General features: G+C 39.4%; 1 protein-coding gene and 6 non-coding genes across 12 annotated transcripts in view; 1 reads left to right on the forward strand and 6 right to left on the reverse strand.

Moving 5' to 3' along the window:
* The window catches only part of LOC120058953 (voltage-gated potassium channel subunit beta-2), a 96,791-nt gene extending 96,454 nt beyond the window's left edge, over nt 1-337 (forward strand). For all 6 annotated transcript variants that reach the window (XM_039007706.1, XM_039007708.1, XM_039007703.1 and 3 more), the window contains one exon: nt 248-337. In XM_039007706.1, coding sequence (XP_038863634.1) covers nt 248-337 — 90 coding nt within the window. The remainder of the gene's footprint in view (nt 1-247) is intronic.
* A 5,407-nt stretch (nt 338-5,744) lies between these two features.
* trnap-cgg lies at nt 5,745-5,816 on the reverse strand. Its single transcript has one exon. It is a non-coding gene; the product is annotated as a tRNA-Pro (tRNA).
* Nucleotides 5,817-6,417: 601 nt separating this feature from the next.
* trnap-cgg lies at nt 6,418-6,489 on the reverse strand. The gene has a single exon. It is a non-coding gene; the product is annotated as a tRNA-Pro (tRNA).
* A 907-nt stretch (nt 6,490-7,396) lies between these two features.
* On the reverse strand, nt 7,397-7,468 carry trnap-cgg. The gene has a single exon. It is a non-coding gene; the product is annotated as a tRNA-Pro (tRNA).
* Nucleotides 7,469-8,676: 1,208 nt separating this feature from the next.
* Nucleotides 8,677-8,748, reverse strand: trnap-cgg. The gene has a single exon. It is a non-coding gene; the product is annotated as a tRNA-Pro (tRNA).
* A 1,593-nt stretch (nt 8,749-10,341) lies between these two features.
* trnap-cgg lies at nt 10,342-10,413 on the reverse strand. Its single transcript has one exon. It is a non-coding gene; the product is annotated as a tRNA-Pro (tRNA).
* Nucleotides 10,414-11,621: 1,208 nt separating this feature from the next.
* On the reverse strand, nt 11,622-11,693 carry trnap-cgg. The gene has a single exon. It is a non-coding gene; the product is annotated as a tRNA-Pro (tRNA).
* Between the last annotated feature and the right edge of the window lie 874 nt (nt 11,694-12,567).

Consider the following 12,567-nt stretch of genomic DNA (forward strand, 5'->3'; position numbering starts at 1 on the left):
TCCAAAGGCACTGTACATCTGCGACATCTGCTTAATTTCCAGAACATTTTGTTGTTGTTTTGTTTTTTACATTGTGGCTCAATTAAAAAGTTTTACCATATTGGGAAATATTTCCCTTTGGGGTGATAGTCTGTTTGCTTGTATTTGTTTACTGTTGTTGACATGGATTTGATGACATCGTCGTGGCATTGAATTTGAATTCCAATGGGGACATTGTGTTCATTATGTCACTCTCCTTCTCTCACAGGTTCTTCCAAAGTTGTCGTCCTCCATCGTGCACGAGATGGATAGTATCCTAGGCAACAAGCCCTATAGTAAAAAGGACTACAGATCCTAGAGGCTGCCTGAGGAACATTGTTGGGCGGAGGTCAGCATCTTCCTTCTTCCTCGTCTGCGACCAGCTTCAGTTGAACAAGACACCAGGCACCATGGGAAATATATAGCCATTGAACCACTTGGGAAAGTCAATCAGAGTATCTAAATATATATATCTTTCTCCCAACCCAAAGATTTTAGAGGAGACTTGGAGACATTTCCCATCCAAGGGATATTCACCATTTCAGTGAAACATTTGCTTCAGCGTAAAAAACACATTTATTTCAGCTCTAAGGGGAAAACACAAAAAGTCACGCACAGGTCTGCCTTGCATTAATTTCCTGCTTGGCCATCTTATTATTATTTAGAAAAATAGATGGGACCCATAGCAAGTCCTTAAATGCACTTCGTTCATAAACTATTTATTCTATAACAGATTCTTGATTGAAAAGGATCAGAATCCAGAACCCCTTTGAAAAGGGATTTGTCTTGTATAGGTCCCATAAAATGAATTGATCCAGCACTCCATTAAAGATGCACTGTGCAGAAATCACAAAAATCACAAAAATTCTAATAGTTCGCTTAATTTCAGTATATATGACAAAACAAGCAAGTATAGTGTAGAGAATCATTGTACCATCTAAACCGCTGTGAAATATATTCTCCATAACCAACAATATTGTATTTTCAGCTGTTTGAAGCTAGTGTGCAAAACCGAAAGTAAGACAAAACAAAACTTAAGAACAGGAGCACATAGAACAGATCTGCCGCTTCTTAGACTTGCTTTCAATGAGAATGACATATCTATAACACACATTTCTATGTGAATTTGGTCAGGTCGCCCAAAAAGTTACATATTGCAACTTTAAATAGCTAATACGTTGGTGGTATTGAAGACTGAACAAGATAACTTTTGTTGAGATTACCAAAGCTGATACTATTCCATGCGTAGATAATAGAAATAGAATGATGAGTGGACATGATTCTGTATCTGATATAAAGGGCATGTGTCCCACTACTCTGATGATGAGTTGAAAAAGGACATTGGACACTTAAACAGTTAGTATGGTTAAATCACACCCATTCAACTAAGGCAACTTGGGCTGCCATCTTTTCAACTGGCAAAAAGTTGAGATCTTGCCTGCACCCACTCTTTCTTCAGTTTACAGACTGAACCATTGTGAGTTATTTCTGAATTTCACCTAGCTACAAGACTGTACATCTGCCAGTCTGTGTGTTTTTGTTGTTGTTGTAAGCCTACCGAATGGCAGTGTCTACCCTATTCATTGTATTTCTTCACTTCTATATCTTTACACACACACTCCCTCCCTCTGCTTCAGTGTGAAGAGGGCAGCCCTCCCAGCCATGTACAGTAATGGCTTTTCAGAGAGCACTCAGTGAGAAAACCCCTTGCCTCAAAACTCTGTCACATCCTATTGTGACTGGATCAGGTTAAGGGTTTTTAACTTTTTACTCTCTGTATCGCAGAAGACGGGGTCCCGGGATTGGTCATGCAATTTTCCCAGAGTGCTAGATAAAACAGCTTCCTGTGTTATGAAGTTATGTAACACAAAACAGAACAAACTGGCACCACCAAAAACTACTTCTCCCTTCCCAAAAATATCGTAATGTTCCAGTTTCATAAATGCTTTCTGTGAGCAGACAAAGCTACAAAATAGTGAAGGTCCAGTGGGTATATTAGTGTGTGTGTGTGTGTGTGTGTGTGTGTGTGTGTGTGTGCGTGCGTGCGTGTGTGGAGCTCACTTTACCTGGTCGTAATCACTGCTGTAGTTGGACAAGAGACATGTTCACTCGTCTAAAGCCAAAGAGAACACCCCAACACACATATTACTGTACTGTATAATACTCAAGGCATCTAAGTGGTTTCTGCCAGTCAGAGTGACTGTGGTTTGTTTTGATTTCAGTCTCAACGTCGCTTGAGATTAATTTAGGAACGCTTTCATGCAGCCTAGTCTCCTTTCCTCTGTCATTGAAGATGTGGGAACATGATATTTGGGAAACACAGTTGCAAACATAGTATTTTCTGTGTTTGCAATGTTGCATTTACTGGCTAATGATGTTGTGTCCCTATTCTAAACAATGTTCAAAAGCATTTGTGACCTAGACACACTGGTTGTATCTCATTCTAAATGAGATAGAGATAGAAAGTGAGAAAAAGAGAGAGAGGGACATGTCTCAGTCAAAGTCAATGCTGCAATCCTCAGGAGTATCTTTGTTGGGTCTTTGGCGCCACCTTCAGGTCATAAAACATCAGTGGCAGCATTGATGTTGATATTTCTTGTCTGAGAAAACACCCATCCTGTCTACAATTGGTATTAAAACCTGATCCATGCTTCACCTTAATATTTTTAGTTAAATATTTTGATTTGATAATGTAATTTCAATTTGGCAAGATTACTTGCCATTATAACGACATGCTCTAACTATGGCAATGGATGGTCGATGGTATGATACCATTAACAAGACAGTGAAGTCTGCAGTAAATACAATTTTGTAACACCTTACCCTCCAGTTTTCATAAGTATCTATACCTATTGGAGTTGTGACACTGGCCCACATCAACTCTGCTGTCCAACCAGTTACTGAAATAAATGACTGGGTCTGAAATGACTGGAACTTGAGCATTAGGTCTGATGATAGTTTAAGGTAGGCTGATGGATGTGCTTCCAGGATAACTTAGCCCGTACTTCAGCAGAACATAGGCCTGCAAGATTGATGGGTTGTCCAGATTTGCAGGACACCAGACAAAAAAAGTGACTGTTTATATATTGCATGGGCACCCACTATGACACTACTCTTTAGCTAATGTTGATACAAATACAGCATATTGTCTGAGTGTAAACATACAGCTTTTTAAAAGTTGTATACCTATGTTTTTCATGTAACATACCTATGTTTCGTATGCTTAAATTATGTATCTAAGGATTACAACTGGCCTCGCCTGTAAGGCTTTTGGCTTTCACCAAAGCTCACGACTGAGCAACATATAGGAAACATCTTATTTTAAAGACAGGTTATATACTGTAACCGCTCAAATTGTACAGTTGCATATGTGTGTGAGTGTGTGCATGTGTTCATGAGTGCGATCCTGTGTATGTGTGTATACCAGTAACCAACACTGCAATGTTTCGTCCTGTGTGCTCTGATGTTGACTTTGTCAGGACAACAAAATATTTGTTGCATGTGCATTTCTCTGAGCTTGTGGTTACCAGGCCTGGTTCTACCTAGTCCCAGGGAGCTACTGCACAAGGCATCTCTACATCAGACTGTCACTTAGAAACATTAAGTAAAGGAGTGTGTGGGAGCTAGCCTGGGTGCCAGGAGAAAGAGATGGGCACCCAAGCTATGCGTGAGCCTCATCCTATGAAAAGTGATTATTTAGCCACGGATCACTCTCTTTGGGTGTGTTCTTAAGTAAATGTACATTATATAACATTTCTATCCTTTCCAGATTGATGGAATGCTGGTCAGTCACAAGTAAATGCAGCCCAAGCATCTAGTTAAGGCACGCTATGAAGACACACACTATGTTGTAGATAAGAGCAAACATAATCAACTAAGTAGAGTACGCTACTGTGCAATTCATGTAAAGGGACTAATTGACAAGCTATTTTAATGGTCTTATTTTTTACACACACAAATACTGTGCAGCATAGGAATCTTTAATATAGTCAACTGCAAGCTATTTGTACATTTGCAATGTCAAAATACATAATGGATTCACAGATTCTTTCTGTACTGTATATAATCTAAATTCTGTATATACTGTATGGCTGTTAGCTATCACTTTCTGCCTTTGCTTTATCTTCTGTTCCTTTTGCAAGCATTGCTTACTGAATTGTGATTGAAGCAGACTTTAGGTGAATTGTGTTTACAGCTTGAGAACGTATATATATAAAAATAAATGCTATAAATAAAAATAAACGTATTGACTTCATACAGAACATGACTTGACTGTGTGGAAATTTGTTCCCATTGAAGATGATCAAATTTGTAAAGCAAAGACACTTAAAGCGGTTTGAATTGTTTATATTTTGTCGTAAACATATCCAATCTGGAGAAAAAAGTGATGATGAAACAAGGGACAAAAATATCAGATTGTAAATTAGTTTGTTCATTTTCAATTTCAATTCATATCAAAATACAATGCTAATGTTGTCTCTTGACCAAGGTGCCCTTGTAAATTACATTTTGATTATGTAACATTTTGCTAGCAACACAACACAGGCTGCCAAGATTGATGGAGTGTCCAGATTTCAAGTACACCAGACAGAAAAGTAACTGTTCATATATCGCATGGGCACCCACTACTCTTTAGCTAAAGTTGATACAAATACAGCATATTGTCCGAATGTAAACATCCAGCTTTTTTTAATGTTGTACGGTTAAGAGTGTTTACATTAGTGAGTGGTTACATTGGCTAAATGAGATAATTTAAACTTTAAACACAAAGCACTCCAATACAAACTTCTACAAAGACTCAAAAGTCTTCTCTGAAGGCCAAGATGGATAATGGTTATAAAGGTAATGAATCTTCCTTTAGAATATTGAGTATGGAAGCAGTTTGGGTCTTTGAATGTCAAAAAAGATACACATCAAATAACAAAATGCTAATTATATGCAAATGTTGGCCAATCACAAATAAGGGGCGTGTAAAGCCAGTTAGCTCATTCATGTTAAAGGTTTTCACTTAAGACTGGTCTTTTTTAAAGGGCTCGTCGGGGATTTGAACTAAGGACCTCTTGCACCCGAAGCGATAACATTCCTCTATACCAACGAGTCACTTTCTAGCTTATATAAGGCATTGCTGATAAAAGATGACGGGTAACAGCCAATATGTCTCTAATATGTCTCTACAGGTAACTTTTTTTTATGAATGAGAAGACTTTATTTACGTTTCTGACCTTCGTAATTTCAGGCTCATCCAAGATTTGTAGCAGACACAAATTACCCTATCATACACAGAGAAAAAGGAGCCAATTTCAGCTGTTTCTCTTAAATCTAGCATCTAGAAACGCTGTGTGCGTTTCAGTGAAGACATATTCTGAGAATTGTGATAAATGTTTTAACTAAGACTGGTCCTTTTTAAAGGGCTCATCTGGGATTTGAACCCGGGAACTCTCGCACGTGAAGCAAGAATCACACCCCTAAACCATCGAGCCACTTTCTAGCGTCTGTAAGATGAAGACATTATTTACGTTCCTGACCTTTGTAATAGCGGGTTCATCCAAGATTTGTAACAGACACCAATCGCAATCTAAGCGAGAATCATACACAGAGATAAAGGAGGCAATTTCAGCTGCTTCTCTTAAATACTGCTTAAATCTAGCATTGACTGTGTATGTTTCAGTGAAGACATATTCTGAGAATTGTGGAAAAGGTTTTCACTTAGACTGGTCCTTTTTAAAGGGCTCGACCGGGATTTGAACCCGGGACCTCTCGCAACCGAAGCGAGAATCATACCCCTAGACCAACGAGCCACTTTCTCTTGCATTTATGATGAAGAAGACATTATTTACGTTCCTGACCTTTGTAAAAGTGGGCTCATCCAAGATTTGTAGCAGACACCAATCGCAATCTAAGCGAGAATCATACACAGAGATAAAGGAGGCAATTTCAGCTGCTTCTCTTAAATACTGCTTAAATCTAGCATTGGCTGTGTTTCAGTAAAGACACATTCGGAGAATTGTGTTGAAGGTTTTTACTTTGACTTTTCCTTTTTAAAGGTCGCACCCGAAGTGAGAATCATACCCCTAAAACAACGAGCCACTTTTAAGCGTATAGAATGCATTACTGATAAAAGACAATGGGTAACAGGCAATCTGTCTCTACAAGAAACTTTTATTTACGGATGAGAAGACTTTATTTACGTTTCCGACCTTCGTAATAGCGGGTTCATCCAAGATTTGTATCAGACACCAATCGCACTCTTAAGCGAGAATCATACACAGAGTAAAAAGAGCCCATTTCCGCTGCTTCTCTTAAATACTGCATAAATCTAGCGTTGACTGTGTATGTTTCAGTAAAGACATATTCTGAGAATTGTGGTAAAGTTTTTCACTTAGACTAGACCTTTTTAAAGGACTCGCCCGGGACTTGAACCCGGGACCTCTCGCACCCGAAGCGAGAATCATACCCCTAGACCAACGAGCCACTTTCTTTTGTATTTCTCATGAAGAAGACATTATTTACGTTCCTGACCTTTGTAAAAGTGGGCTCATCAAAGATTTGTAGCAGACACCAATCGCAATCTAAGCGAGAATTATACACAGAGATAAAGGAGGCAATTTCAGCTGCTTCTCTTAAATACTGCTTAAATCTAGCATTGGCTGTGTTTCAGTAAAGACACATTCGGAGAATTGTGTTGAAGGTTTTTACTTTGACTCTTCCTTTTTAAAGGTCGCACCCGAAGCGAGAATCATACCCCTAGACCAACGAGCCACTTGCTAGTGGTTATATGATGAAGAAGACATTATTTACATTCCTGGCCTTTGTAAAAGTGGGCTCATCCAAGATTTGTAGCATACAACAATCGCACTCTTAAGCGAGAATCATACACAGAAAAGGTGCCAATTTCAGCCACTTCTCTTAAATACTGCTTAAATCTAGCATTGACTGTGTATGTTTCAGTGAAGACATATTCTGAGAATTGTGGGAAAGGTTTTCACTTAGACTGGTCCTTTTTAAAGGGCTCGTCCGGGACTTGAACGCTGGACCTCTCGCACCCGAAGCGAGAATCGTACCCCTAAAACAACGAGCCACTTTTAAGCGTATAGAATGCATTACTGATAATAGACAATGGGTAACAGGCAATCTGTCTCTACATGAAACTTTTATTTACAGATGAGAAGACTTTATTTACGTTTCCGACCTTCGTAATAGCGGGTTCATCCAAGATTTGTATCAGACACCAATCGCACTCTTAAGCGAGAATCATACACAGAGTAAAGAAGAACATTTCAGCTGCTTCTCTTAAATACAGCATTGACTGTGTATGTTTCAGTGAAGACATATTCTGTGAATTGTGAAATAGGTTTTCACTTAGACTGGTCCTTTTAAAGGGCTCGTCCGGGATTTGAACCCAGGACCTCTCGCACCCGAAGCGAGAATCATACCCCTAAACCAACAAGCCACTTTCTTACTTATTTTTGATGAAGAAGACATTATTTACGTTCCTGACCTTTGTAAAAGTGGGCTCATCCAATATTTGTAGCAGACAACAATCGCAATCTAAGCGAGAATCATACACAGAGTTAAAGGAGGCAATTTCAGCTGCTTCTCTTAAATACTGCTTAAATCTAGCATTGGCTGTGTTTCAGTAAAGACACATTCGGAGAATTGTGTTGAAGGTTTTTACTTTGACTTTTCCTTTTTAAAGGTCGCACCCGAAGCGAGAATCATACCCCTCGACCAACGAGCCACTTTCTTGTGTATTTATTATGAAGAAGACATTATTTACGTTCCTGACCTTTGTAAAAGTGGGCTCATCAAAGATTTGTAGCAGACACCAATCGCAATCTAAGCGAGAATCATACACAGAGATAAAGGAGGCAATTTCAGCTGCTTCTCTTAAATACTGCTTAAATCTAGCATTGGCTGTGTTTCAGTAAAGACACATTCGGAGAATTGTGTTGAAGGTTTTTACTTTGACTTTTCCTTTTTAACGGTCGCACCCGAAGCGAGAATCATACCCCTAGACCAACGAGCCACTTGCTAGTGGTTATATGATGAAGAAGACATTATTTACGTTCCTGGCCTTTGTAAAAGTGGGCTCATCCAAGATTTGTAGCATACAACAATCGCACTCTTAAGCGAGAATCATACACAGAAAAGGTGCCAATTTCAGCCACTTCTCTTAAATACTGCTTAAATCTAGCATTGACTGTGTATGTTTCAGTGAAGACATATTCTGAGAATTGTGGGAAAGGTTTTCACTTAGACTGGTCCTTTTTAAAGGGCTCGTCCGGGACTTGAACGCTGGACCTCTCGCACCCGAAGCGAGAATAGTAACCCTAAAACAACGAGCCACTTTTAAGCGTATAGAATGCATTACTGATAAAAGACAATGGGTAACAGCCAATCTGTCTCTACAATAAACTTTTATTTACGGATAAGAAGACTTTATTTACGTTTCCGACCTTCGTAATAGCGGGTTCATCCTAGATTTGTATCAGACACCAATCGCACTCTTAAGCGAGAATCATACACAGAGTAAAAGGAGCCCATTTCAGCTGCTTCTCTTAAATACTGCATAAATCTAGCGTTGACTGTGTATGTTTCAGTAAAGACATATTCTGAGAATTGTGGTAAAGGTTTTCACTTAGACTGGTCCTTTTTAAAGGGCTCGTCCGGGATTCAAACCCGGGACCTCTCACACCCGAAGCGAGAATCATACCCCTAGACCAACGAGCCACTTTCTTGTGTATTTATGATGAAGAAGACATTATTTACGTTCCTGACCTTTGTAAAAGTGGGCTCATCAAAGATTTGTAGCAGACACCAATCGCAATCTAAGCGAGAATCATACACAGAGATAAAGGAGGCATTTTCAGCTGCTTCTCTAAAATACTGCTTAAATCTAGCATTGGCTGTGTTTCAGTAAAGACACATTCGGAGAATTGTGTTGAAGGTTTTTACTTATTACTTACTTTACTTTGACTTTTCCTTTTTAAAGGTCGCACCCGAAGCGAGAATCATACCCCTAAAACAACGAGCCACTTTTAAGCGTGTAGAATGCATTACTGATAAAAGACAATGGGTAACAGGCAATCTGTCTCTACAAGAAACTTTTATTTACGGATGAGAAGACTTTATTTACGTTTCCGACCTTCGTAATAGCGGGTTCATCCAAGATTTGTATCAGACACCAATCGCATTCTTAAGCGAGAATCATACACAGAAAAGGTGATCATTTCAGCTGCTTCTCTTAAATACTGCTTAAATCTAGCATTGACTGTGTATGTTTCAGTGAAGACATATTCTGAGAATTGTGGTAAAGGTTATCACTTAGACTAGTCCTTTTTAAAGGGCTCGTCTGGGATTTGAACCAGGGACCTCTCGTACCCGACGCGAGAATCATACCCCTAGACCAACGAGCCACTTTCGTGTGTATTTATGATGACGAAGACATTATTTACGTTCCTGACCTTTGAAAATGTGGGCTCATCCAATATTTGTAGCAGACGCCAATCACAATCTAAGCGAGAATCATACACAGAGATAAAGGAGAAAATTTCAGCTGCTTCTCTTAAATACTGCTTAAATCTAGCATTGGCTGTGTTTCAGTAAAGACACATTCGGAGAATTGTGTTGAAGGTTTTTACTTTGACTCTTCCTTTTTAAAGGTCGCACCCGAAGCGAGAATCATACCCCTAGACCAACGAGCCACTTGCTAGTGGTTATATGATGAAGAAGACATTATTTACATTCCTGGCCTTTGTAAAAGTGGGCTCATCCAAGATTTGTAGCATACAACAATCGCACTCTTAAGCGAGAATCATACACAGAAAAGGTGCCAATTTCAGCCACTTCTCTTAAATACTGCTTAAATCTAGCATTGACTGTGTATGTTTCAGTGAAGACATATTCTGAGAATTGTGGGAAAGGTTTTCACTTAGACTGGTCCTTTTTAAAGGGCTCGTCCGGGACTTGAACGCTGGACCTCTCGCACCCGAAGCGAGAATCGTACCCCTAAAACAACGAGCCACTTTTAAGCGTATAGAATGCATTACTGATAATAGACAATGGGTAACAGGCAATCTGTCTCTACATGAAACTTTTATTTACAGATGAGAAGACTTTATTTACGTTTCCGACCTTCGTAATAGCGGGTTCATCCAAGATTTGTATCAGACACCAATCGCACTCTTAAGCGAGAATCATACACAGAGTAAAGAAGAACATTTCAGCTGCTTCTCTTAAATACAGCATTGACTGTGTATGTTTCAGTGAAGACATATTCTGTGAATTGTGAAATAGGTTTTCACTTAGACTGGTCCTTTTAAAGGGCTCGTCCGGGATTTGAACCCAGGACCTCTCGCACCCGAAGCGAGAATCATACCCCTAAACCAACAAGCCACTTTCTTACTTATTTTTGATGAAGAAGACATTATTTACGTTCCTGACCTTTGTAAAAGTGGGCTCATCCAATATTTGTAGCAGACAACAATCGCAATCTAAGCGAGAATCATACACAGAGTTAAAGGAGGCAATTTCAGCTGCTTCTCTTAAATACTGCTTAAATCTAGCATTGGCTGTGTTTCAGTAAAGACACATTCGGAGAATTGTGTTGAAGGTTTTTACTTTGACTTTTCCTTTTTAAAGGTCGCACCCGAAGCGAGAATCATACCCCTCGACCAACGAGCCACTTTCTTGTGTATTTATTATGAAGAAGACATTATTTACGTTCCTGACCTTTGTAAAAGTGGGCTCATCAAAGATTTGTAGCAGACACCAATCGCAATCTAAGCGAGAATCATACACAGAGATAAAGGAGGCAATTTCAGCTGCTTCTCTTAAATACTGCTTAAATCTAGCATTGGCTGTGTTTCAGTAAAGACACATTCGGAGAATTGTGTTGAAGGTTTTTACTTTGACTTTGCCTTTTTAACGGTCGCACCCGAAGCGAGAATCATACCCCTAGACCAACGAGCCACTTGCTAGTGGTTATATGATGAAGAAGACATTATTTACGTTCCTGGCCTTTGTAAAAGTGGGCTCATCCAAGATTTGTAGCATACAACAATCGCACTCTTAAGCGAGAATCATACACAGAAAAGGTGCCAATTTCAGCCACTTCTCTTAAATACTGCTTAAATCTAGCATTGACTGTGTATGTTTCAGTGAAGACATATTCTGAGAATTGTGGGAAAGGTTTTCACTTAGACTGGTCCTTTTTAAAGGGCTCGTCCGGGACTTGAACGCTGGACCTCTCGCACCCGAAGCGAGAATAGTAACCCTAAAACAACGAGCCACTTTTAAGCGTATAGAATGCATTACTGATAAAAGACAATGGGTAACAGCCAATCTGTCTCTACAATAAACTTTTATTTACGGATAAGAAGACTTTATTTACGTTTCCGACCTTCGTAATAGCGGGTTCATCCTAGATTTGTATCAGACACCAATCGCACTCTTAAGCGAGAATCATACACAGAGTAAAAGGAGCCCATTTCAGCTGCTTCTCTTAAATACTGCATAAATCTAGCGTTGACTGTGTATGTTTCAGTAAAGACATATTCTGAGAATTGTGGTAAAGGTTTTCACTTAGACTGGTCCTTTTTAAAGGGCTCGTCCGGGATTCAAACCCGGGACCTCTCACACCCGAAGCGAGAATCATACCCCTAGACCAACGAGCCACTTTCTTGTGTATTTATGATGAAGAAGACATTATTTACGTTCCTGACCTTTGTAAAAGTGGGCTCATCAAAGATTTGTAGCAGACACCAATCGCAATCTAAGCGAGAATCATACACAGAGATAAAGGAGGCATTTTCAGCTGCTTCTCTAAAATACTGCTTAAATCTAGCATTGGCTGTGTTTCAGTAAAGACACATTCGGAGAATTGTGTTGAAGGTTTTTACTTATTACTTACTTTACTTTGACTTTTCCTTTTTAAAGGTCGCACCCGAAGCGAGAATCATACCCCTAAAACAACGAGCCACTTTTAAGCGTGTAGAATGCATTACTGATAAAAGACAATGGGTAACAGGCAATCTGTCTCTACAAGAAACTTTTATTTACGGATGAGAAGACTTTATTTACGTTTCCGACCTTCGTAATAGCGGGTTCATCCAAGATTTGTATCAGACACCAATCGCATTCTTAAGCGAGAATCATACACAGAAAAGGTGATCATTTCAGCTGCTTCTCTTAAATACTGCTTAAATCTAGCATTGACTGTGTATGTTTCAGTGAAGACATATTCTGAGAATTGTGGTAAAGGTTATCACTTAGACTAGTCCTTTTTAAAGGGCTCGTCTGGGATTTGAACCAGGGACCTCACGTACCCGACGCGAGAATCATACCCCTAGACCAACGAGCCACTTTCGTGTGTATTTATGATGACGAAGACATTATTTACGTTCCTGACCTTTGAAAATGTGGGCTCATCCAATATTTGTAGCAGACGCCAATCACAATCTAAGCGAGAATCATACACAGAGATAAAGGAGAAAATTTCAGCTGCTTCTCTTAAATACTGCTTAAATCTAGCATTGGCTGTGTTTCAGT

Source organism: Salvelinus namaycush, chromosome 14, assembly GCF_016432855.1.
Source record: "Salvelinus namaycush isolate Seneca chromosome 14, SaNama_1.0, whole genome shotgun sequence".
NCBI lineage: Eukaryota > Metazoa > Chordata > Actinopteri > Salmoniformes > Salmonidae > Salvelinus > Salvelinus namaycush.